We start from the raw sequence: 24,305 nt of genomic DNA on the forward strand, positions 1-24,305 counted from the left end.
AAAAAAAAAAAATTAAAAAAAGACCAGAGCCTGGCCTGAATCAAATCAGCATGTGCGTTGGGTCCCAGCAGGCTTGCAGACCTCTAGCATGAATGTCTGTACAAAATTTCAAGGGAATTCATCCAAAAGTTGTTGAAACATTTCAGTCTGGACCAAAGGGGTGGACCAGCAGACAGGAGCTGCTAGTGTGGCTAAAAATGAGAATTTGAGAATGCAAAATAAGTTGTTAGTTGGGTGCCTTGTTCTGTTGTGGAGTCTAATAAATGTTGGTCGTTTGGTCACTTTATTGTCATTAGTACAGTACATGTATTGTGACGAAATGCAGTTTAGCATCTAATCAGAGCTGCAAAAAGCAGTAAAGCTTGAAACCTAGAGTAAATGAAGGATTCTGTCCATCTACCCAAGTGATGAGGATTGCAGAACGATGACTTTGTCTCCTCTCATTGTAGGAGGAGCTGCAGCTCCTGCAGAGGCAGCTGGAGGAGCGCGAGGTGGAGCTGAGGAGGCTGAAGGATGAGAGCAGACTGAGGGTGGAGAGCCACAACAGAGCTGAGGGAGTAGAGAGAGGTGGGAGCTGTTTTAATAACCGTCTGGAAGCGTCTCGTTTCAGAGACTCTAATATTACAGAAAGGCTTTATGAGGATTAGACAAATAGACAGTTCACGTTCCAACAACACCAGAACCCCCTCCGGCAACCTTCCCGAAGAAGTAATGGGTATTCTAACCTTCATTTGGATTTCTCCATTAATTATTTCTTCGCTATGTTTACAGTCGGAATATAATGAGGTGATTTGAGGCCCTTTTTAACTCGACTCCTTATCGGCTCGTCTGTAGTCTCCATACCAAACATATCTGACTGCTTTACTCCTTTTACCCTCTGCTGACCTTATCTTATCCACTCTTATGGTGGAGGAATGCCATTTATTTAAAGGAGAGTCTTTCATACGTGTCTACGTGTGCTGTACAGTATAACACGACACATGTCAAGAGAAAAAAAAACGGACGGCGTAAAAAGGAGTTGGGTAACAACGACCATTTTCATATACATGTCATAATTTCATCTGTTGTTTATATGACAATACTGATGAGTGCATCTTAGTCATTAAAATCTAAATTAAGATTAGGGATAAAGATTCTTTTAGAAGTTTGGTGACGGGTTCTGAATGATTAAATCAAATCCCAACCCTACTTCTCCGCTCAGCTCTCCGCTCGTAAACACACCTCAGAGTTCACACGAGGTTAGCTCGTAGATAAACACGGTATGGATTTGATTACCAAGTGTTTGGCACATGTTTAATTGTGTAACCCTCTTGGTAAAACACACAGAAGGTCCAGATTTTTGATCATTTGTGGCAATAATTGAGTCAAGAGTTCACTGCGGCAACAAACTGAAACAAGAGCCCAAATAATAATCTCTGAATTCAACTCCTGTTGGCTCTGAAACCAGACAGCAGAAACCAAACTAAGCTTTCGCCAGGTGTGAAGCATCTTCTTTTTTTTTTTTTTTTTTTTTTAAGATACAGAAGTGTTGAGGATGAAGAGGGCGTTGGAGACCCTGGCGTCGTCCAACGATGAGAAGGTACAGTGTGATGCGAAACGGCAGATAAACAGCCGCTTCGATTTACTCGCGGCTAAAACACCTCGTATGTTTCTCTACAGGAACGAAGGATAAAAGAGCTGGAGGAGTCGCTCACAAAGTGCAAGAAAGTACAGGAGCTGGGCAAAGGTCGGACTGTTTAATGTTTGGGGAATTATAATATTTTACAGTTCTTGAGTTTAAGTTTGAGGAGACAATTTGCAATTTGTTCCTCTCTCAAAATGTGTTTTTCTTTATTTGTGTGTCCCCTAAAATGTCTGACTGACTATACTGACTTATATCTGTGCAGAGTTTGTGGCTAGAGAGGTGTTTTCACATTGGTAAAATGATCGGGTCAGTAGTGGGATACCTTTAGACAGCTAAACAAGCACCAATATCAAGAAAACTAACCGAGAAAAAGTCCTGGTTCATATACTCTCCATTATTTTCCTTAATTCTACCGTATAATGTGGATAAACTTTTAAAAATAAACTGATCCAGGTGGGTTTACACTGCAGTACATCCCTGATTAATGTCCTAACTGTCCTCTCTACAGAGAAGTTAAAGGAAGATGACTATGACGATATCCCAGATGATCCCTCGGTTCCTGTATCCATGGAGGTGGATCAGGTCACCGTGGCGTTGGTGGGGGAGGCAGGAAGGAGCTCTGGCGAGGTAAACACAACCTCTGTCAAAACAATTCGCACACAGGATGAACCCCAGACTGTAGACTTCCTTTAGAAAAGCTCGATTTCGGCCTCCCACTCTGAAATGGTCGCTCTCAGGAATTCGGAGCTTCTGTTCTGGTTATTATTTTTTGAGCCGTGTAAATGTTCTGCTGTTGAGAAAATATGTTCCATTAATCGTGTTTTTGTCTGTTGCTGTCTGTTGTCTCAGTCTATTCCATGTATAGCGGTGCTCTCTGAAATGAATGAACTGGACAGAGAACGACAGTTACAGGCAGCCGAAAGGTAAAACTGACTCGGATCTAATTATTGTTCCTACATGTTATTTAAAACCCTTTTTATTTCTGCTTTATTTTGTCTCATGGGTGGAATTAAATACACTGAAAAGTCTGCACAATACATGAATTAATCTCATTAACGAGATAGCTAGAATAAAATGAGATACTAGTCATTATTTTAAGATACTGTTCATTATTTTTAGACACCAAGTTATTATTTTGATAAAAGTTTTGTCATTATTTTAAGATGCTAAATCATTATTTTGACATACAGCATATTGCTTTGAGAAAGATTTCTCATTATTTTGGGGTATTAAGTCATTATTTTGAGATACTAATCATTATATTGAAATACTGAGTAATTATTTTAATATACTAAGTCATTATTTAGTGTAGTATAGCTTAGAATCTATTGTAAAATGTATTTAAGAAAACGTTTGTACATAGTCTTGAAGATCTGGAAAATGCTTAATTTATACTGATGTGTTTTTAAGGTCAGAAATGTGCACTAATTCAAATATACTCCTTGAAAAAAATGCTTGATTTTCAACAAAATCTGGTGGTTCATATACACACTCATGTAAACCAAATTTTCTTAAATATTTTAAATGAAAAAATCCCACCATCATTCTTGTCATTCATAGCGAAATAAATCAGTTGTTCCCTTACTCTGGAAATTAGCAGGGGTTAAATAATCATGATAAAACCATGAACAACAAAGTGACTATATTTTTCTTGCTGTGAGTAGAAAGGAATTTGCAAGTGCATTTATAGTGATAACTGATGATAAAGGCTTTAAGAGTGAAAATTGTAGCTTGACAGTGTTTGAAAAAGTGTAAGAAAAGCTGTAAGAACCCTGCAGAACCACTTGTTGATGTGAGGCTGAGTTATAACCTTTGCTCATGCTGAAGGCCTTAGTTTCACCGGGAATGTTAGGTCACCTGACTCCGTGTACTACTAATAATAAAGGTGAAATATGGAGTCAGGAAGATGTCAATCAAACAAAGTCTGTACACGCCCACACAGTCCCGACAAGAGGACTGATCAAGAAGTGTAACATCAACAATTGATGGAAGATTGTTCAGTTGTGAAGCAGATGTAACTAATTGCCAGTGGGACTTGTTTGTTCTTTTTGCATGAGAAAGACTGCATTGAATAGCATTCTGGAAAATCAGTACATATTTACATGAACTCTTTTTCTTTTTTCTCTTTCTTTTAGTTGTTTTTTCCACCAATAACCGTTGTATGTCAACAGGAGGATGTTTCAGCACTGTTAAACCACTTGTTCTTGACTGAAGCTACTTGTTCTTGTTCTTTTAGTTCTTCAGACGTCCCACAGGCGGGCAGCACTGACCAGGTGAGATCTGACTGTCCACTGCACAACAACATGAGCCTAATATAATCTTATTATTATCACTGCAAGTGTTCAGTAATTTTAATTTTGACCTTTTGAATGTGGAGAATGACATTCAGCCTACTCTCATGGATGGATTCACAGAGTATTAGTTTGTTTTGTCATGTAGTCACAGGACCAATCACAGGACTCGCTGCATGAGCCTGTCCTGCTCTGACATCTAGTGGTTAAATGGTGCAACTACATTGTTATTCTCTTCTGTGTTGAAATGGTTTACGGCCGCATCCTGACCTCCCTGCTGTCCTGTATTTTTTTTTTCTCTCAAAGGCCAAAAGTAAAGCAGGTTCTACGCTTCCCCCAAAAGCAAACGCCACAAGTGATGAGAGTTTTGGTACCAGGAAGGCCCGTTCCTCTTTCGGCCGTGGCTTCTTCAAGCTGCGAGGAGGCAAGCAGACGGCCAGCGCTCCTAACCTCGGTAATAATGGGGTCCTAATCGCTTTCCTGTCCTTGAAATTTGTCACATTTATTTTGAAGATGTGTGTTATGTTTTGTCACTGATGCTCGTGTTTCTTTCACGGCTCTGTAAATCGTGAAGACCGCACCCGGAGTGCCAGCGCACCTGCGTTAGGTACAGTAGAGCAGATTAGGTTTGTCGACCCGCAGTATGGCTGCTCTGGATTACACAGCTGGATCTGAATAAAGACAGTACTGACAGGGCAATGTGACCATTTTAACTTACTGTAGGTGAACCCAGTTTGATGATCACAAATTGTCATATTGTTATCTAATTTTTCTCTGAATCAGTGGTTCCCAACCTTTTGTTTACTTTTTCACAGTTTGCAGTTCAATCAAATAACGATTTTCTGTTTGACTGTTGTATCTGATTTTTTTGAAGGGCTTTAACAGTTCAAACTGTACTGAAAAATTGGGAATCGCTGCTCCAAATTATTGTATTATTTTTGTATTTTATTCTAATGTGAGCTTTTTCTGTCCAGTTGTCCCTTATCCATGACTTTAAACCATATGCACTGAAGCCTTTTAGATCATACTTGTCAGTTAAGTTGTGAAGCATTTCTCATTCGCTGTAAATGAGAAAATCTCTAAGTTGTGTCGTAGTATTTTGCATGGCTGGCGTCAGTTGTAACGCTCATGTTTAATTCCTCAATTTCAATAGATTAACATCAAGTCATAGTGGTAGGATTGTAGCTGATCTGTTCTCTACGACAGAGTGAACAGATCAGATCAGAAAGAGAGATGACAGATTTTTTTTAAATTCTGCTTTTGGAGAATAAAGTCAAACTATTGAGAATAAAGTTGAAATATCTAGAATGAAGTTTAAATGTCCAGAATAAAGCCAAAGTGTCGAGAATGAAGTTGAAATGATATTTCAATTTATGAAACACATCTTCCTCCTCTGATTTATTTTTCTTACATCTAGCACTAATAATTAAAGTTTGACTTAATTCTCAAAATGCAAAGTAATGAAAGAAAAAAAATCTTGCTCCTCTTGTCGTTTTCTTGATACCTGGCACTAATACTCTGCTGTAGTTCTCAGACATTGTGCGAGGTCCGGCCTTGTTGAAATGCGTCTGTCGTCACGTTAACATGTATATAATTATTTTAACAGCTGAGACAGAACGTAAAGGCACGGAGCACTTGGACTTGGCCGGCGTTCCTTCGAGAAAATCCCACGATGGCGCTCCTCTGCCGTCCTCACCTGAAACCAAAAAGAAGTCCAAAGGCTTCAGGAAATTCTTTGGCAGGTAACATTCAGGGCTGCTTCAGTCATCTTTAAATTAACTTGATTTGGTTGTTTTTGGTCATTTGTCATGCGATACTCCTGCAGATTAAAGAGGAGTCACTCTACCTCCTTCAACCTCGATGATGCAGCAGAGATGGAGTTCAGGAGGGGCGGAGTCAGAGCCACGGCCGGCCCTCGACTCGGCTGGTCACGTGAACCTAAACAACAGTAGGTCTTAAAGAACTGTAACTTATAGTACAGTATTACAAACCTACCAGCCACTGTAAATGTTGAATGCTGATCTTTATCAGTAACACTTTTGTCTTTTGTTCTCCTAAAATGACATTGACAAACTGGTTTTGTTACAGTTGTACCAGATTATAAATCTTCCCTCTGTGTCCCCGTCAGTGCTGTTGATGTCCCGTTCTCGCGGTGGAGTAAAGATGAAGTCTGCGCGTGGCTGCATGAGCAGGGCCTCGGGTTATATGTCGCTCAGTGTCAGAGCTGGATCAAGTCGGGACAGACACTACTGCAGGCGTCACAACACGACCTGGAGAAGGTGAGGCTGCCGCCAGCAGGAAAGTGATGTTTATGGATGCTTTTGTCACAAGAAATGCATTTTATTACCCAAAATCTCTGCAGGGTATATTCTGAAACTTAATTTAAAATATTGTCATACTGCATTAGGAGTATGAATAAGTTATTCAAGACATTCAAGCTGTAGTTTTTACTATTCAAATCTTTTTTCTTTTTTTTTTACTTTGCAAACCCAAATCTAGACTTCTGTACTTTTAAAATCTTAGTCAATAAAGTAGTAAGTAGTAGGAAATGTGAAATAAAATATTCATTAATATTTCCGAGAGTGAAAAGGAACTATTTTGGATAAAATTAGAGCAAGTTTATTTTGATACTTGTTTTCAGTTGTGTGTAATCACCTGAATGTAAGAATCTTTGTGTTTTTGTTACCTTAGAATGAGCCGTTTATATCTACAGACGGTTAAAGTCCTCTTCCATGGAGGCCGCCATGTTGCTTTTTTCTACAGTACGGACAAACCAAACACTGGCTCTTGATACAGACTTTGCCATTTTGCAAAAAATTCGCAAACACTGTAGGTTTTCCTACACATGTAGAAGGGGAGAGTAAAGCAAACTGTTGTATTGTAATTTGTAATTGTGTTTGTAATTTGTAAGGTTGCCACTAGATGCCTCTAAATCCTGCACACTGACCCATAAAGTAAAGATCTCAGTACTTCTTCTATGACTTTGTGCTGCTCTCTGTAAATGTGTCTTTGTGCTTACCTGGTATATCAGGAGCTGTGTATGAAGCAGCCTCTCCACAGGAAGAAGCTGCAGCTGGCTCTGCAGGCTCTCGGGTCAGAGGACGGCGACCTCAAAGGCAAACTGGACCACAACTGGGTGACCAGTGAGTGTGACGACAGTTTACGTACTAAAAAGGGCTGTATTTTTCTCCATGACTTTGAATTAGTTGCGATCAACTGCGCCGCTGTTTATTTCAGGGTGGCTGGACGACATCGGCCTCCCGCAGTACAAAAGTCACTTTGACGAGGCTCGTGTCGATGGACGTGTGCTGCACTACATGACCGTGGTGAGCTGCCAGGACTTTTTAAACCTCGTCACGTTGCGCCGGAAGCTTGTAAAACTCATCTGTGATAACTCTTTGTTGTGGTTGTTTCCCAGGAGGACTTGCTGTCTCTGAAGGTGGGCAGCGTTCTCCATCATCTCAGCATCAAGAGGGCAATTCAGGTCCTCCGCCTCAACTCCTACGAACCCAACTGCCTCAGGAGACGACCCTCTGATGAGGTAACGCACAGGAAACCGCAACCCTCGCTCCCCTCTGCATTGTATGTTTTAAAGATGTTTTGGATTTGTCTGCCCCCTGAAATCTGGGTTTTTATTTCCAGAACAACATCACGCCAGCAGAGATCTGTCAGTGGACCAACCACAGAGTGATGGAGTGGCTCCGGTCTGTGGATTTGGCAGAATACGCACCGAATCTGAGGGGCAGCGGCGTCCACGGAGGGCTGATGGTGAGAGGGGCGGTGGACGGGATCGGATGACAGTTCGCATGAAACTTAACAAACCACGTGTGAAAACAGACTAAGATAGCAGAAAATTGGTTAGTTAATAAGGTTAATAACTCAGTTGGTAGTGTTTTGCTGTTTTTTTTTAAAAAAATCACCATTTTAAGGGTGGAGAAGGGGTCATAAGTGAAGCATTTTAATATATTTATAAAACTACAACATCAGATTTTGTCACTAACTTCTATCAAGAGAGAAACAAGCATTCAAATTAAATATGAGAAAATAAGAACTACACAATTAGAAAGCTGAATAAAAACATAAACAATAAATTGACCAGGACGAGACACATTCATTTATTGTTTGTGGTCCTCTTCTTAAGTTCTCTTGTTTAGTGTGCTGCAGGCAGCCTCACTCTATGATTTTAGTACTGTTGCATAAAAAAATATCATTTGTATGTTCAGACAGTTTCCTTTTTTGACCTCTCACCATGACGTTTCCTCAAATGTCTGCTCGCTCTGAAGGTGTTGGAGCCCCGCTTCAACGTGGAAGCGCTCGCCCTTCTGCTCAACATTCCTCCTAACAAAACCCTGCTGAGACGCCACCTGGCAACACACTTCCACCTGCTCATCGGCTCCGAGGCGCAGCGGCTCAAACAGGACTGTCTGGAAAACCCAGACTACTCCGTCCTCACCGCCACCGCCAAGGTCAAGGTACCTGTCGGTCCACTGTATCGTAAACAAATCCCCGTGTTAATGACAGCTTTCACTTTTTATCTCACGCAGAGAGGAACTATTTTGTCCTCCTGCAGCCTTTGTGCAGGACACTTTACACTCAGTTTAAACTCAATTCACTGTGGGTCACTTAACCGACACAACAGATTGATTTTGGTCTTCTATCGATGAATATTGGCTCAACACTATTGGTGTTAATTAGGGTGCTTTAGTTTCTTTTTATGTTGTAAATACTAAAATGCTCTGTAACAAAATGTGCCCACCACACTTATATCATTTATACATTATGTCTTGTAAAAACTTAAGTGTGAAAAACAGTAACTTATAAGATAAATTAATATACTGTTTGTTTAGAGCCAGGCTGTTTTACCGTCTTCGTGCTAAGCTAAGCCAATCGGTTCCTGTCTCCAGCTCCATCTTCAACAGACAGGTGTGAGAGGTGTTCTTCGAGGAAGTGTTTTTCCTAAAATGTGGAACTGTTTGAGCCCTAGGTGGTTCTTCTTTTGTTGACCAATGGTGCAAAACTTAAATGATTTATTATTATTATTATTTACCATCAGAGACGACAGAAAAATTGCAGCATATCCTCAGGTGAAAAGCTGGAACTGGGGAATAAACTAAATATTTTAGCTTTACTTAAAATGGGTGAAGAAATACTTGGGGCCTCATTTATTAAAACATTTACTTAGCCCTAAGGGTTCACCCCAAAATCAAAAATACATATTTTTCATCTTACGAGTAGAGCCATTTATTCATCTAAATATTTTGTGGCTGAGTTTTGGAGATATCAGCTGAAAAGATGTCCGCCTTCTCTCCAGTATAATGGAACTAGACGGCACTCAGCTTGTGGTGCTCAAGGCGCCAAAAAAAAAAGAAAAGAGTTGAGAAGCTCAGATCAAAACAAACAAGATGGATAAATACCACTACAGGCCAGAGGGGAAAAAAGGTGACATCTTCAAATAGCTTTTTTGTGAGATAAGACAAAGAAATGAGCAAATCTTCAAATAAGAAGCTGGAACCGTGAAATATGTGACATGTGAATTTTTTTTGGTAGTGATTAATGCAATTCATGTTCTGCAAATAAATTAATCAAATATTTGTATCTTGGTTCAAAACACTTAATATGTGGAACTTATCTACTGGCAAAATCCCATAATGACAAACTGCTAATCGTGTCCCGTTTCCTCCTCCAGCCTCGGCGCCTGTCGTTTGGCGGTTTTGGCACTTTGAGGAAGAAACGTCAGGACGACGGCGAGGAGTACGTCTGCCCCATGAACGTGGAAATGCCCAAGAGCAGCAGCTTCCAGAGGGGCGTCCGGATCTACGACGAGAACCTGGACCACCTGGAACAGGTACGCCGATAATTCAACCTCTACCTTTGCTTCTTCTCGTGCAAATGCATTTCTCAACAAAATATCAGGAGGAGTAACTTTTGAATGAGTTTCTTTCTTTTGTATGTGATTCATCTGTTTGCTCGATCCTTTGTTTCCGGCAGATGGAAGATTCCGAAGGGACCGTTCGACAGATCGGAGAATTTTCTGAGGGAATCAACAACCTGACGGTGAGACGCTGACCTTGTCCTGCACAGCTGAGAGTACAAACCTGTGTTTATCCGTCCGGTTTCCTTCATCCTCTCTCGGGTCCTCTCTGTGTTTCAGAGCATGCTGAAGGACGACGAGTTGTTTCCGGAGATTTCTGTCTGCGCTCAGGAGGTTGACGCGGCGGAGACCGAGAACGTTTGATTGAGTTACTGTAAGAAGAAACTGTGCCGACACAAATCCGTCCAGCCTTTGTAGTAGAAACATGTGAGACCTTTTTACAGTATTTTCGTCAGTCAGAAGTACAGCCGTAGCTTTCGTGACCATATATATTTATTGAAACCGTCCAAATTACAATGCATGAAGATTTTATTGCATTAATGTACCTCTTACTGCATTTATTTTGTTTTCCGTGAGGTAAGCGTTGTTGTCATTTTGAGGAGTTGCCCTCGGCTGCAGTGAGATTCATTTTTATTTGTGGTACTATGAAGCTGTTTTATGTTTTCTTTTAAGATCGTGGCAAGAATTCTCTCATTTACTTCTAGTGTCTGGCCACAAAGGTAGTTTTGAGATCTGAGATTTCTGCCTCTACTCTGATACGATGAAGGCAAATGTCCCTTTGTGTATCTTTTTAGGAAGTGACCTCATTACACTGCGTATAATCTACAGACCTCGCTCTGAATAGGGCTGGGCGATATGGCTTACAAATAATATATTCTTCTCTAAAATAACATATTGTGAATTCTCAAAGGCAGTGAGGCATTAAACTACTCAACAGAATATAATAAGGCTGGGGACAAAATCAAATATCAGATTTAGAGTGTGCAACATTTACTTTTACATTTATGCATTTAGCAGACACCTTTATCCAAAGCAACTAACAAAAGAGGATTAATAATCAAGTTACATAGAAGAGGCCCTGGAAGAGTGTCGCTAGATTGGGACAGGAGATGCTCTCTGAAGAGCTGGGTCTTCAGGAGCTTTTTGAAGACAGAGGGGGACGCCTCTGCTCTGGTAGTGCTGGGTAGGTCATTCCACCGGTGTGGCACAATGCATGAAGAGAGTCTGGATTGTCTTGTGTGAGGTGATTGACTGTGTCAAACGCTGCTGATAGATCAAGCTAAATGAGTACAGAGGACTTCATTGCCGCTCTGGGTTGTTTTAAGGCCTCAGTTACAGATAACAGTGTTGTTTCAGTGGAATGGCCATTTTTAAAGCCTGATTGGTTGAGGTCAAGGTTGTTTTGGGTGAGAAAATCTGTCACCTGCTTGAAGATTTCCCTTTCAATGGAGAGACCGGCTGGTAGTTCTCCATCTGAAAGGGAGCGAGTGAAGGTTTTTTTTTTCAGTAGTGGCGTTACCTGAGCCTGTTTGAATGTGGTAGGAAATGTTCCTTTAATTAATCACATGTGTGATCGGTTCAGTGAGCTGGGTCCTGATGGTAGCCACCTTGTCAGTAAAAAGTCAGGGAAATGAATCTGCTGCCAGGTTGGTTGCTGGTGGCGGTGGAGGGTTGAGTAGAGCAGTGTTTGTCAATCCTGGTCCTCAGGGACCCCTGCCCTGCATGTTTTAGATGTTTCCCTGCTCTGCCACGCTTGATTGAAATGATCAGCTCGTCATCAAGCCTCTGCAGAGGCCTGATAGCAGCCTGATTATTTGAATCAGGTGTGGTGGAGCAGGGAAACATCTAAAACATGCAGGGAAGGGGTCCCTGAGGACCAGGATTGAGAAACACTGGAGTAGATTTTTAAAGGTTGACAACAGTTTTCTGGTGTCAGTGGCATTGTGAATTTTATCTTTACAGAAGTTTTCTTTGCAGCAGTGATGCTGGATGAGAAGGATGCCAATCTTCACTGCAATGTTTTCAAGTCAGACAAACCTTTTGTTTTGTGCCATTGTGTCTCAGCGGCTCTGTGGTTGGCGCGCAGCGACTGGAGGGTATCATTGAGCCAAGGGGTGGGAGTGGGTGGATCGAGCAGGTCTGGTGGATAGGGGACACAGGTTATCCAGACAAGAGTTCAGTGTACCATGGTTGTTGAACTGTATAGGTCAATGTGTATTCTGCCAAGCCATAACATTCAGTGATTAATATAAAGAATGACCACATAGATTTGGACTGGGGCACTTACCAGTGTGGCATGGCATTCGAAAGAGTTGTGTTTCACTGAGGGTACCGGTTGATTCCATTTCTAGTTGCTCGAAAGTAACAGGCCTGTCCCATGTTCTTACCCAGATGGGTGAGAGGTATGGGAGACAGTGTAATTGGCTGAAAGTGCAGCCAGGGTAGCATTGCTTTCAGGTTCAATCCAGGTCTCAGTGAGAGCCAGGATGTTGAGTGCTAGGCGGTCAGCATAACGAGCAATGGAGTCTGCTTTGTTCACTGCAGACTGGCAGTTCCACAGTCCTGCAGAGAGGGTTGAGCCTGCAAGGGAGGTTTGCTGTAATTACTGAAGGTTAGCAAGATTGTTTGTTCACCTCTGGCAGGGTTTCTGGCCCCGCTCGGCGTCCCGGCTCGGTGGACACGGTGAGGTAGACACGCATGTCTTGACCCAAGAATGTCTTCACACAAGAAGGGCTGAACGCTAGGGCTGACGCTTGCGCTGACGCTCCAGCTACAACGCCCGTTGATATACTGCAGCCGGGATTGAACGCAGCTGGCCTGCGTTTGCGTTTGCCACTGACACCGCCCACCGAGACAAAACAAAGGGAATGGGATCACCACTCCCACTCCCTAGTGTCTCTGCTTGCTCTGATTGGCCGGCCGTTAAGGCCACCTGACCCGCTGATGGTTCTCAGGTGAGCTGGTAACCCGCCACACGATTTGTCTGACCAGAAAAGCGGAAACCAACACTGCAAACACTCTTTCAAAGCTCTTTCCTGTACCTTCCTCTGTCTTTCAGACAATTGTGGTGAGTTTTAAGTTCTTGCCTTTTAGTGAGCAGACCACCCACCGAGAAACACACAGAGGCAAACAAGTAATCAATTAGTTGTCAACTACTAAAGTACTTACAAACTATTTTGAGAGTCAGTACATTAGTTTGCATCTTTTTGTGCCCAAGAAAAATGTCCAAATTCTCAGACTTCAGCTTTTGACATGTGACCATTTCTGCCAATTTATGGCCCAAACGGCTAACCGATTAAAACTTAAAATATCTGAAAAAGAATATAATTATTAGTTGCAGCTCTAATCACAATATGCACACGAATAATGACTACAGGTCAGAATAGAACAGCTAGAACAGAAACTTACATCACTTTAGTGTAATGCAGCCTTTAAAGCCATTAAAAGACAACACTTCTGCTACTTCAGCAAAATCTAAGACGATATCTAGTCTCACATCACGATACTGAAATGCTATTTACGTATCGCTCAGCCCTGTGTCTGAACAGATGTAATTCCATTCACCTTGACAGTATCGGTCGTTGAATCGGAAATCTCAGAGGCAGCCAGAAATCTGCATGAAAACTACCATCGTGGCTACTAGAAGAAGTGACAAAACATTGGTTTTGAAAGAACAGTTCTCATTTAAAGACATATTTGCTTTCCATAACACTTTATAATAAGGGCACCAATCGGGATGACTTCATTCAGAATGTATCATGAAATCCTGTCAATCACCACTAAAACTTTATATGATTAGTTCAGTTAATAGATCATCAGCTAAAGAATGTTAATTCAGTTACTTCACACATTAATTGATGTGCATCAAGTGAGCTGGATTCCACTTACAAAAGACTTTATTTCAGACCCATAGATTCACTCATGTCTCTACATGTTCTCATACAAATATGAAGCTGTGTTTTGAGGTCTTTACATCATAAACACAAATACACATAAATTAAGCTTTATGTAACTAAAATCCAGCAAACTTAGTGCAGATCAATTAATGTATGAAGTAACATTTCTGAATTGTAATTACTTAAGGAGTACATAAGTGTATGCTTTAAACCCTTATTGTAAAATGTTGCCTTGTTTTCTGAGAAGTTCATGAGAGGATCAATACCGCTCTTGTGTCTGTGACTTAAGTATGAAGTTGGGTGATTAGCTTAGCATAAAGACTGGAAGCAGGGGGGAAACAGTTAGCCCGGCGCTCTCTCTACAGCTCGCTAGTTGACATGAATCTCATTTGTTTCATCCAAAATATATTCACAATTAAATAGTTGCTACATGTAACTCTTCCTAAACCTCACGTGTTTTTATGTTTTTGTGCTGATTAAGCAAATAAGATGAGCGTTACTCAGTGAGCTTTAGAGATGCTGGTAGGTGGATTTCTTTAAGCTGCTAGCGTTCATGCTAAGCTAATACAGTTGTGGCTTTATACTTAATGCACAGACATGACTGGTATCGATCCTCTCACCTAACTCTTGAAACATGAAACTCTGTAAGCGTTTATCTCCAAATTCCTTTAAGAAACAGCATGACTGAAAGTAAATGTGGATACCAAAGTCAATGTTTTTAAGTGTTTTGTAATAAAAGGGGAAAATGTATCTTTAGTCGTCTTCAGTTTTAGTGGATCATCCTTTACACGACTCAGAGAGCACAGTTGTGATCAGACACTTGATGGTTGTATCTGGACGGTAACCACAGACATCTGAAAGATCTCGCAAGTGATCACTTTAACCCAAACCATGATCTTTCTTTTTTTCCCCTGACAGCTGAGCATACACTGTACACTTTGAGCCCGTTTCTGGTGCAATTTCTAAGCCGCATGACTCATTTTAGAGTCAGACCAAATTTCAGCTTGGTTGGCGTCATTTGCAGGGAGCGAGGACAGATCGACAGCTCCTGAAAGGCCGTCGGATGTTCAGGTGAATTTCTGACACGTTAGAAATTTCGGTCCGCCACTGCACAGTTGAAGCAGAGCCCCGAGGTCAGTCAATTTTTTTTTCCCCACTGCACCTGTGCAAAGTGGCAGACGGTGTGTCTGAAATTGCCATGATGACATGGTGCATCACGTGGACGGAAAATATTGACAGTTAAATATACTGTCCACATCCGTCTAGTTACCCACGAGTCTATAGACGCCTGCGCCTGTTATTTTGTCTACGCTTTTTTTTAATTTATTTCAGCACACAGGATGGACGAGAGCAGTCCATCCATATGCTTTGCTTCTGTGTCACGATTCCACCCCTTTCTGAGTGAAAACGACCGCTCCGATTTGACTGGCAGCAAATACAAATTTCGAGGTCTTTGCCAGGTTAAATGCAGAAAATTCGAAAACCAAGTTTTAGCTATTCGGAGCCCAAATCTTCTAGTCGGTCAGGTGAGTAATTATGCTGGTTTTTTTTGGCGTTGTTAAATTTAAAAAACTGTACAGTGTATGCCCATCTTAAACTTAAGTACATCTTAACCACAGTGCTGCCGTATTTTAAAACATAATTAGTTGCACAACACGCGCAATGAAGAAACACCCACAAACTTGCAAAAGTTTTGCAACTCTAGGGTTCCCATCTAGACATGGACAGTGAGTCCCGTACAGCAATCGTACTACATAATAATGATCGAAAGCAACAAAAAAATCGATAGCAATCGTTTTATATGTTGCATATCCAAACACAAGTAGCCACTGTTGCCACACTTGCAGCAAAGACAACAGGTCAGTAACCACATCACGTTCAACAAATCACTGTGAACATGTTTTAGCAAAATATTACATCTCTGACGTGATGATAAACAGAGGGCAGTCTTCAACACATTCTCAACAGCAATAATGGAATAATTAATACAATTCTGTATAAATGAAGCAAGTGGTCATTATTCTTCAACTGTGTGCATTTAAAAAAAAAAAAAAGCTTTGCAAGTGATTAAGGCACTCAGAAAACAGCCAGTAAGCCTCGACCTCTCTGATATTGAAACCGAGGCCACAGCAGGACAGCAGAGGGTTTGTTTGCAACAGATTTGGAATCGCGTTCGTATTTCAAAGCCGACAGTCTGAACACTTTCATCTTCTTTCATCAGAAACTCCTTTTCTACATGCTCTTCCTCAGCAGTAAACAAGCTCACACATTCACCTTTTCCCACCTTTACGTAACACATACCGATAACATGAATTGGTCCGTGCTGCGATTCTGCCGCATGAAGAATATCATGGCATAAATACAGGATACATAGTGCAATACCCACTGCTACTGTACGAGTGCTTTAATGCTTTCGGGGTAGAGGAAATGATAACTGGACGCCGTTAAATGCCCAAACCTCAACTCTTTGGCATTGACGCGCGTCTAGAAGGCGAACCTCTGGCTGCTGGCGTGGCCCACTTTGTCCAGGTTGGGGTTGCAGGCGAACTGGATCATAGGCGGAGGTCCGCACATGAGGATGAGGGTGTCCTCACTGGGAGGCGGCAGGTGGTCCCGCACCATGTCCTCACTGATGAAGCCTTGGCTGTACTCCCAGTCTGAAACGGAGAACACGTTTAAATACAACTCAAAGTAGTGTTTTTTGTTTTTAAGATCATTATTAGCGTCCATTAAATGAGATAGTATTTATTTATTTATTTATTTAATAATTAAATGATGCAGTGCTTTGCTGTTAAACAATATAACATACCAACATATTAGTGTCTGTAAAGTATCCAATAATGCAATATATTATTTATTGGTTACTTCCATTAGTGATTGATTTGCAAATTCTTTTCTCGATTAATTATTTGTAATATAAAAGATCAGCAGATATTGACAAATAAAGCCCAAGGCGAAGTTTTTAAACATCTTGTTTTACCTGAACAGCAGTCCAAGACTCAAAATATTTAGTTTATTATATATTAATCATTGAAAGAAAGTAAAGCAGAAAATCGTCACATCTGAGACACTGGAAATAGAAATAGGAATTTTTGGCACATCTGCCTTAAAAAAATGGCCTACGTGATTTAGAGAAATAGTTGGAGATTATTTGTCAGCTGATCAACAAATTGTTTTAAGTCTACATGTGTCACGCTGCTGCTTCGCCGCTATAAACAATGAGTCCTTTGACTCGAAACTTAAAACGAAACGATCGCATGATTTGACAGAAAACGCGGCCTATTTTTTTGTAAATCAATCACATGATTATCTGAAAATTATATAAAACCTCAGTGCAGTTTCAGCAAAAAGAGCCAAGTGGACACCACAGATGCCTCAGAGGTTTGCTATCACACACGACATCACCAGATACTTCCTCTATAGTTAATAGCCTCCGCAGAAATAAATAGATCCAAATAGAACTGAGTTGATCAACTAATCAAAAGGAAACTGATCTGCAAAAAAAAGAAAATACGCTGCCATCACAACATCACCTGGGGTTCTTGGACATTTTATACTGTTTTCTGACATTTCATAACCCACATGATCAGTCGTTTAATCCAGACAATAACCGTGCAGTTATGGATGAAAGTGTATTTGCTGTTGGTTGCAGTTCTAAATATAAATACATGGGAAATATCAGAACAATATCACAGATATGAAAGCGTCATGAAACTTCCACAGCTGATTAGTTGCATCAAGTTTTCTGAAATGCTACATTTCAATACGCAAATGGGGCTTTATCTGATTAAATGTGCACTAATTTGCATACATTTCCAGCACAGAAATCCTATAAAGCCAGGTTCAAAATTGTTTCATTTCATTTTGTTGACATACTAGTAACAATTTCCATCTGAAAACCTCCAACAGACCATCTTCTGTTTTATTATTTTATTAATTTGATGATAAAGTGTTCTTAAGGATGTAGATGAATAACCTGGATAGTTTGACGTCTGTAAGAGATTGAAAACTTCTGGCTCAGAGAAAACTCATTTTGAGAAACCGCATTTAAAGATATATACTGTAACATACCACTTAACAACACACTTCTAAACACCATCTTTTTTTCTGTTGTATACTGCGTTAGAGACCTTACCATCAGGCGCTCTGTCCAGGGTGAACCACAGCTTGAACCGGTCCGGGTTGTTGACTTGAATCTCTTCCAGCTCCGGTCTCAACAGGATGTCTTTCTCAGTCTGTGACGGGACATCGTGAACCATGTTTCAGTTCTCCGTGTTCCACCGCTCCCTCCCAATTACACAGGAAGACAAATACCTTATAATAATACTAATTGATCGCGTGATGCCAGCTGATGACACTGACCTGGTTGGCGAACAGCAGGTGACAAACGGTCTTGTCCTGAGGATCCTTCATCACAGCTGTGATGAGCTGCAGCATGGGAGTGATTCCTGCACGAGAACACAGAGGTTTGGTTGAGTTATATTAACAGATGGAAGTCAGATTTGTGGTCTCAGACACTGAATCACCTTCATTATACATACAATATGTACCCAAAAGTATCTGGACATTAAGTGTGTTCTCATCGTTTGGGCTAGGGCTGCAAATTCTGAGCGTTTTCCTGAAAACATGAACAATTAATCATCAATAATTAACAAGATAATAAACACGTTTTTCTCTCTTTTCTCATTTTTTCTTGTTTTTTGTCTAATTTCAAGTTCAGTTTTCTTTATTCAACAAATTCCTCAATTACTGCCATTTCTAGACTATCAATTAAATACCGATTAATACATTTTAATCTGTTAAGTTCTTTGTTGTGATTAATCGATTAATGATTAATGATTAATGATTAATTATTAACAACTCTAGTTTGGGTGAAGCCTCTCGGTTCCAATAAATTCAAATATTAAGCCCCTAAAGTCTTGGCTTAAGATCTCAACTTTGTCTCTGTGACACATATTTGTGACTAAAATAAGTAATAAGGAAGATTAAAATATGCATAATTGGTTTTAATTTTAATATATAACTATTTAATATAGTGTAACATGGATGATCTGCTTTTTTAGACAAAATTTATTGAGTTAATATATCACTAAACAGTAAGGAATTAGATATGAATGCACTAAGATATAAAGCGTGAACATGTGCAGCACTTAGAGTAGGCATGATATGTTTGTGCCAGGACTGTGTGGGTGTGGTTTGATCAGATACGAAGGTGACCAAACAACATAACTGAGCCCCTCCCACGACAAACACAAAACAACCCAACGCTGTTTTAACTTGTGTGTTCATGTAGGATCTAAACGCTCACTGTGAGAATTCAGAGAAGAGGTTATGAGGGAGTTTGACACTACAGTACATGATGATATTTTTCGCAATTATTATGCAACAGTTTGTCCACGAAGCTCCATGAAAAACAGCGTTCCCAGTTTGGGAAAGAACTTGACTGGCCTGCACAGAGTCCTGACCACAACCCAGTCCTGCGCCTTTGGGATAAGATGGATTACCAACTGCAAGCCAAATTTCATCACCCGACATCAGTCTCTCTGCAGTCAAGTTTCAAAATCTCATAGAGAGCCTGTTCAGACTGTTACAGCAGCTTATTGACACTCCTGTTTTAGAATAAAAATGTACAACAACCATATATGGATGCAATTAATATTTTACTTTACTGTATTAAAGTTTATTCTGTTAAGTGTGTTGTATGTGTTATTTTTATTGCCATATTTAACTTATGCATGATTCTCGGTTGTTTTTGTGTGATTTTTTTTGTATATTGCTGTTGGAAGGAGCCTGACGATGAAGATTTTCATCACCACTGACTGCTTAACTCTAACTGTTCAGTGCAGTATATGATAATAAAAGACTTAAAGTACCACATAGTGTATTTCAAACTATAGCCACTACACTGCATTTACTTACTAGTGTAAAAATCACACATGCAGGACAACTTTGCTGCTCAACACAGTTGCGCTGAAGTGCCAAATTCTTGGTGAATCAAACTTTGACCACAACAGCTGATACACACATGAACTCTTACAGAGGATCAGTTTTTTAATGAGCTGAAGAACGGATCAACAATCCACAAGAACTGCGGTGACGGCAGCAACGGCAAATTGTTTTAGTAATTTTTTTAAAGCAAAAAATGCCAAACGTTCAGTAGTTCGAGCTTCTCCGCTGTGGGCATTTGTTGTTTCTTCTTATCTTAAGTGGGACTAAACTACAGCAGTAATTTAATGATTTTTCTGACACACAAATGCTAAACATTTACTGTCTCCAGCTTCTCAAATGAGAGGTTGTGATCTTTTCTTTTAACGTCAGATCAGTTTATCGAAAATCTAATGGCCATTAATTAATTAATTGCTGAAACACTTAAACAAATAATTGATTAGTCAAGTAACAGAAAAATAATTTGCAAACATTTTGATAGCTGAATCATTTAAATGATCCGTTTTCAGCTTCTCACATTTTACGGACTAAACAATTAACCAAGGGGATAATCAGCAGATTCATTGATAACGAATGTAATCAGTTCTTTTGGTTTAAAATTGAAAATTGAGCAAATTGATTATCGTCATTTTCAATATTTTTGACATCTGCAGACCAAACAAATCATCACTTAACCGTGAAAATACTTGCCAGATTTATAGTTAATGAAAATAATCATTAGCTGCAGCCCCAAAATACATACATGTTTATGAAGGAAAACTTAAACAAACAAAAGCAGAGGTGCTTTTTAAATCGGTGTGGCTTTTGTTTAGGCCATCATCTACTGACTAAATCAATGATGAGATAAGATGTGTCAGGATTTGAGTAGTTTACCACCTCTGTTAAATCATGTTCTGGCTGAAGATCTGCTTTTATACATGACACTAAAAGTTTTCCTCTTACCTGTCCCTCCTGCGATCATGCCCACGTGTGTGGCGGCCTTCATCACAGCTGGGGACTTCTTCTCAGGTTGAATGGCAAAAATACCTGTGGAGGGAAAGTTCAGGCATCAGGTCAGGCAGCTAAAACTCAATTTGTGTCATACCTGACTACAAACCATCTATCTGAGGACATCGGGTTACGGTGCTCACCTCTGCCCTTGTAAACCAGAAGACCGCTCGGTCCTCTGAAGTCGATAGTGTCGTTGAGCTTGAGGCTCTCCAAATACTGACTCATCTTTCCACCCTCGGGGAATTTAGGGTTAACATCTTTAAAGTAAATCTGTCGACACGGACAGAAGGAAAAACGGGCTTAGACAAAGAAAACAAAATACAGATCCATATACACAGAAACACCTTTCCTTTAGGCTTTACCTTGACCACCAGGTCCACAAAACCTTTGTCGTCATCGCTGGACACCGGCGTGTACGGACGCACGACCAGCTTCCCGTCTATCTTTGCAGACAAATAGATGTGCTGCCCTGGAGAGGAAAACACAGACATCATCATGATTACTACTAACCGGCAACTATTTTGATAATCAATCAAAATGCTGGATGCAACCAGAAACCATTTTACTGAAACTTATATCACATGAGCTTTTATCTTAACATTATCTGATGACAAAACACCGGTTAAATGATCCACAACGCAGCTTCCTCTCTGATGAAGCAATGCATTCTGTTTTTTCTCAGTCCCATTGTAATGAAAATCTTCTCAAATATCACTTTGTTTCTTCCTACCAAGCCCTGTTTTTGTCATTGGTCACTGTTGCTGGCCAGGTAGTGAAACAAAAAACAGAACATAACCCAGATTCGTTCACTGGTTGGCTCACTGGTGGTGGGCGAACAGGACAAACTGGGTCCATTACATGTATGTTTGTCCTTTTGTTCTTATACATGTACACATTTTTTTGTATTTTGATTCTATGACTTTCAATAAATGGAAAATATCTAAAACAATATGGCAAACACCAGTCACTCTCATAGACTGCGATCAGTGATATTTTCCATGCATTTAATATTGATACTGATTGTATCACTGCACGTACTGACCAATAGGGAGACCGAGGACGTGTTCAGTTGTAGGCAGGGCGAAGCGAAACTTCCTCGTGTCATGACTGACGATCTGAAGATGCAGCAAACACAGAAGAGTTGCACTGAACAAGCATGCAAATACCAACACGGAGTGGTGCTTGAACGCATCTGCTGCGTTTCTAAACAGAAAAACAGACCGTTTTGTGCAGCGTTGTTTGTGCAGAGTCACATCGATTACCTGTTTGTCCAGCAGCCGCAATGCATACTTAATGTTGGGGTCCTCTAAGGTGATGGCAGGTTTCCTCTTTGAGAAGAAAAGTCTGAAGATCAGGTTGATGATGCTGTCAAAGCCGCCCCGGATCAGCTGTGTGATAAAGGCCAAAAGCGAGACAGTGACTCAGACCACCAGCTAGCATTAGCCACCGACTGTTTGAAACCTCTATGGGGCGTTGTCCAAATTAGTCAAGACATTTAAGTTTAATCCATAACAGGAGAAATGAGTCATAGTAATTCCTGTGGGCAGGCCCACCGGAGCTGCCAAGCTGAAGTTGATTAGGAAAACTAAATGTTAGCTAATGTTAGCCTCAGCTAACGCAAAGGAATTAGCTAAAATAACACCCGTCTGCGTACTTTTCGTTAAGGTATACTTACACCGATGATGTAGGAGAGCATTTTCAGTTAGTTTAAGCGACTGCAAGGTCGTTTGTCAACGCAGAGCGCAGCGCCAGGGCAGATTACTGCAACCAAAACCGTAGTGTGCGCGAGCTGTCATGTAAGACTGAAAAGTTAGCTAGCGCACGTACAAACATCCGGTCACTGTTTTTAAAAATAAAAGCATTGAATCGGAAAATAACGCGTCATTTCGTTGAATAACACTCATAATAACACGTATATTAAGAAACAAATGAAATAAGATTTTTTTATTTGTTTATTCGCTCTGAAATAACTCAACATTACTATCCTTTAACTGACAAAACACACTTTAGAAACTGCGTTTCCACAACACCCGGTGTGATAGCGGCTAATGCTGGCTAGCTTGATGAAACTGAGGCTCCAACGTCACTTCCACATAGCGGGCCTGAATTTTCAAAGTAAACGTCTCCAATAAACAATAAAATGCGGAAAACGCCTTTTTCTTGCGCACACGAAAAGGGTCTGTTGAAAAATATCTAAAACGTAGTGGAGTTCCTGACTTATATAATTATATATGCACAACTATATTTTTGTAGTTATGTATGTATGTATGTATGTATGTATGTATGTATGTATAGATATATATTTAAGTTTTTGAGACAAAACATTAGGGACAGATGTGCAAATGTGCATGACACAGCACTGCTTTGGTCATTCCTCAACTGAAATGGAGCCTAATTTAATCATGCAGCTTTGATTATTCCAATGTAGACCACAGAAAGAGCAGTAATGGACTACAGGAAGCCCTTAAAATCACACTAGTGGAGCTCTCAGGCCAATCTGTAGTTTCTGTTTACATATTGTGTGAGTAGTATCTAGTAGTTCCTATTTTTATGCTTCATCTTGTGTCTGGTTTTTAATATCAGTTATCTGTTCTATATATCTGTACATGCACTTCCTTTTGTGGCCGTGGCTCTTCAGCTTCCCTGCATGAAGTCAGTCCAGTTGATCATATCTGAATTTTTAAAGTGTTTCCTCTACATTTTGAGTGTGTCTGAAATAACAGCTCACAAATGGTAATTTGATATTTGGTCATGCTGGTGCCTAAGATATTGACATTTGATGCCAGAACGTCTTAGATGTTGATGATGTGATATAATTTAGACACATAGTTAAATTGGCTAACTCTGGCACGTTTACATTGAAGTGTAAAGTGCAGTGCTGATTAATGTACATGGTCCCTGGTAAGTAAGTAAGTAAGTAAGTAAGTAAGTAAGTAAGTAAGTAAATAAAATAAATAAATAAATAAATAAATACCAGCGCCTCTTTTTACCAAAAGTTTGAGTCAGAAATGTAAAATAAATAGCCATATTTTATTCTCATTACTTTAGCCTTTTAACTGTCCACCGTCCCACTGGCAGGACAGCTGGTATAAACTCATACTGTGCAGGCAAATTTTCAAACCCACAGAACTTTGCTTTAATGCTTCACAGAGATACCTAATTTTTCAGGCTATTTTTTTTTGGGGGGGGGGGGGGGGGGAATATGCATAAAGGATGCAAAACACATCTAAAGTAATATTTCCAGTCAGGGGTTTGAATATTTAACATATTTCAGTATAAACCAAACATTATACAGCTTCACCGAAGAGCTGGAATGAGCTGATAAAGGAATATATATGTGTGAAATTGTCACAAAATGTGGAATAAGATGTTTTGGTTTTTGTTTTTGTTTAAGGAAAATGGATGTTAACAAGTATAAGCATCTGTATAAATGTCGCGAAATATTCACAGGATGTTCTTTACTGATGAGCTGTTTGGCCTTTTAACATCCAAATGAGCTTCATTTCAGAGCGGCAGCCTGAAATCTATAAATCTACAACCACAGGGTGCTGACATCATTAAATCCACTCTCAACAGAGCCTCACACTGATATGATATGGAGAACAAACTCTTGTCCCTGTTTCTGGCTCTAGTGAATATTCACTGATAGAAATTGATCCGTGCCCAAAGCAAAATGGAAAATGTGA

At 40.2% G+C, this 24,305-nt stretch overlaps 2 protein-coding genes across 2 annotated transcripts in view; one reads left to right on the forward strand and one right to left on the reverse strand.

The window, feature by feature from the left end:
- Positions 1-10,479, forward strand: part of LOC146306890 (liprin-beta-1-like) — a 31,236-nt gene extending 20,757 nt beyond the window's left edge. The window contains exons 9-26 of the mRNA XM_084710902.1: positions 450-567; positions 1,518-1,579; positions 1,660-1,726; positions 2,133-2,251; positions 2,474-2,547; positions 3,861-3,897; positions 4,222-4,369; positions 5,522-5,657; positions 5,741-5,863; positions 6,044-6,194; positions 6,947-7,058; positions 7,153-7,241; positions 7,334-7,456; positions 7,558-7,683; positions 8,199-8,387; positions 9,602-9,760; positions 9,904-9,969; positions 10,067-10,479. Coding sequence (XP_084567028.1) covers positions 450-567; positions 1,518-1,579; positions 1,660-1,726; positions 2,133-2,251; positions 2,474-2,547; positions 3,861-3,897; positions 4,222-4,369; positions 5,522-5,657; positions 5,741-5,863; positions 6,044-6,194; positions 6,947-7,058; positions 7,153-7,241; positions 7,334-7,456; positions 7,558-7,683; positions 8,199-8,387; positions 9,602-9,760; positions 9,904-9,969; positions 10,067-10,150 — 1,983 coding nt within the window. The 3' untranslated portion in view covers positions 10,151-10,479. The remainder of the gene's footprint in view (positions 1-449; positions 568-1,517; positions 1,580-1,659; positions 1,727-2,132; positions 2,252-2,473; positions 2,548-3,860; positions 3,898-4,221; positions 4,370-5,521; positions 5,658-5,740; positions 5,864-6,043; positions 6,195-6,946; positions 7,059-7,152; positions 7,242-7,333; positions 7,457-7,557; positions 7,684-8,198; positions 8,388-9,601; positions 9,761-9,903; positions 9,970-10,066) is intronic.
- A 4,986-nt stretch (positions 10,480-15,465) lies between these two features.
- LOC146306891 (NADH-cytochrome b5 reductase 3-like) lies at positions 15,466-22,429 on the reverse strand. The gene is made up of 9 exons (XM_084711480.1): positions 22,295-22,429; positions 21,882-22,007; positions 21,662-21,734; positions 20,982-21,088; positions 20,760-20,889; positions 20,572-20,655; positions 18,046-18,131; positions 17,819-17,918; positions 15,466-16,340 (listed from the first exon to the last, which is right to left on the reverse strand). The coding sequence occupies exons 1-9, from the start codon at positions 22,313-22,315 to the stop codon at positions 16,168-16,170; spliced, it is 900 nt and encodes a 299-aa protein (XP_084567606.1). The 5' UTR covers positions 22,316-22,429; the 3' UTR covers positions 15,466-16,167.
- Positions 22,430-24,305: the final 1,876 nt, after the last annotated feature.

The sequence above is a fragment of the Lutjanus erythropterus genome, chromosome 22 (genome assembly GCF_056507025.1).
Source record: "Lutjanus erythropterus isolate fLutEry1 chromosome 22, fLutEry1.hap2, whole genome shotgun sequence".
Taxonomy (NCBI): Eukaryota; Metazoa; Chordata; class Actinopteri; order Lutjaniformes; family Lutjanidae; genus Lutjanus; species Lutjanus erythropterus.

Bases quoted from the DNA above. Each gene is read 5' to 3' on its own strand.
- LOC146306891 (XM_084711480.1), bottom strand. From the start codon at position 22,315: ATGCTCTCCTACATCATCGGT. The intron at 22,008-22,294 runs GTAAGTATACCT...TTTATCACACAG, and splicing joins TGCTCTCCTACATCATCGGT to CTGATCCGGGGCGGCTTTGA. The intron at 18,132-20,571 runs GTAAGAGGAAAA...GTTCTCGTGCAG, and splicing joins CATGATCGCAGGAGGGACAG to GAATCACTCCCATGCTGCAG.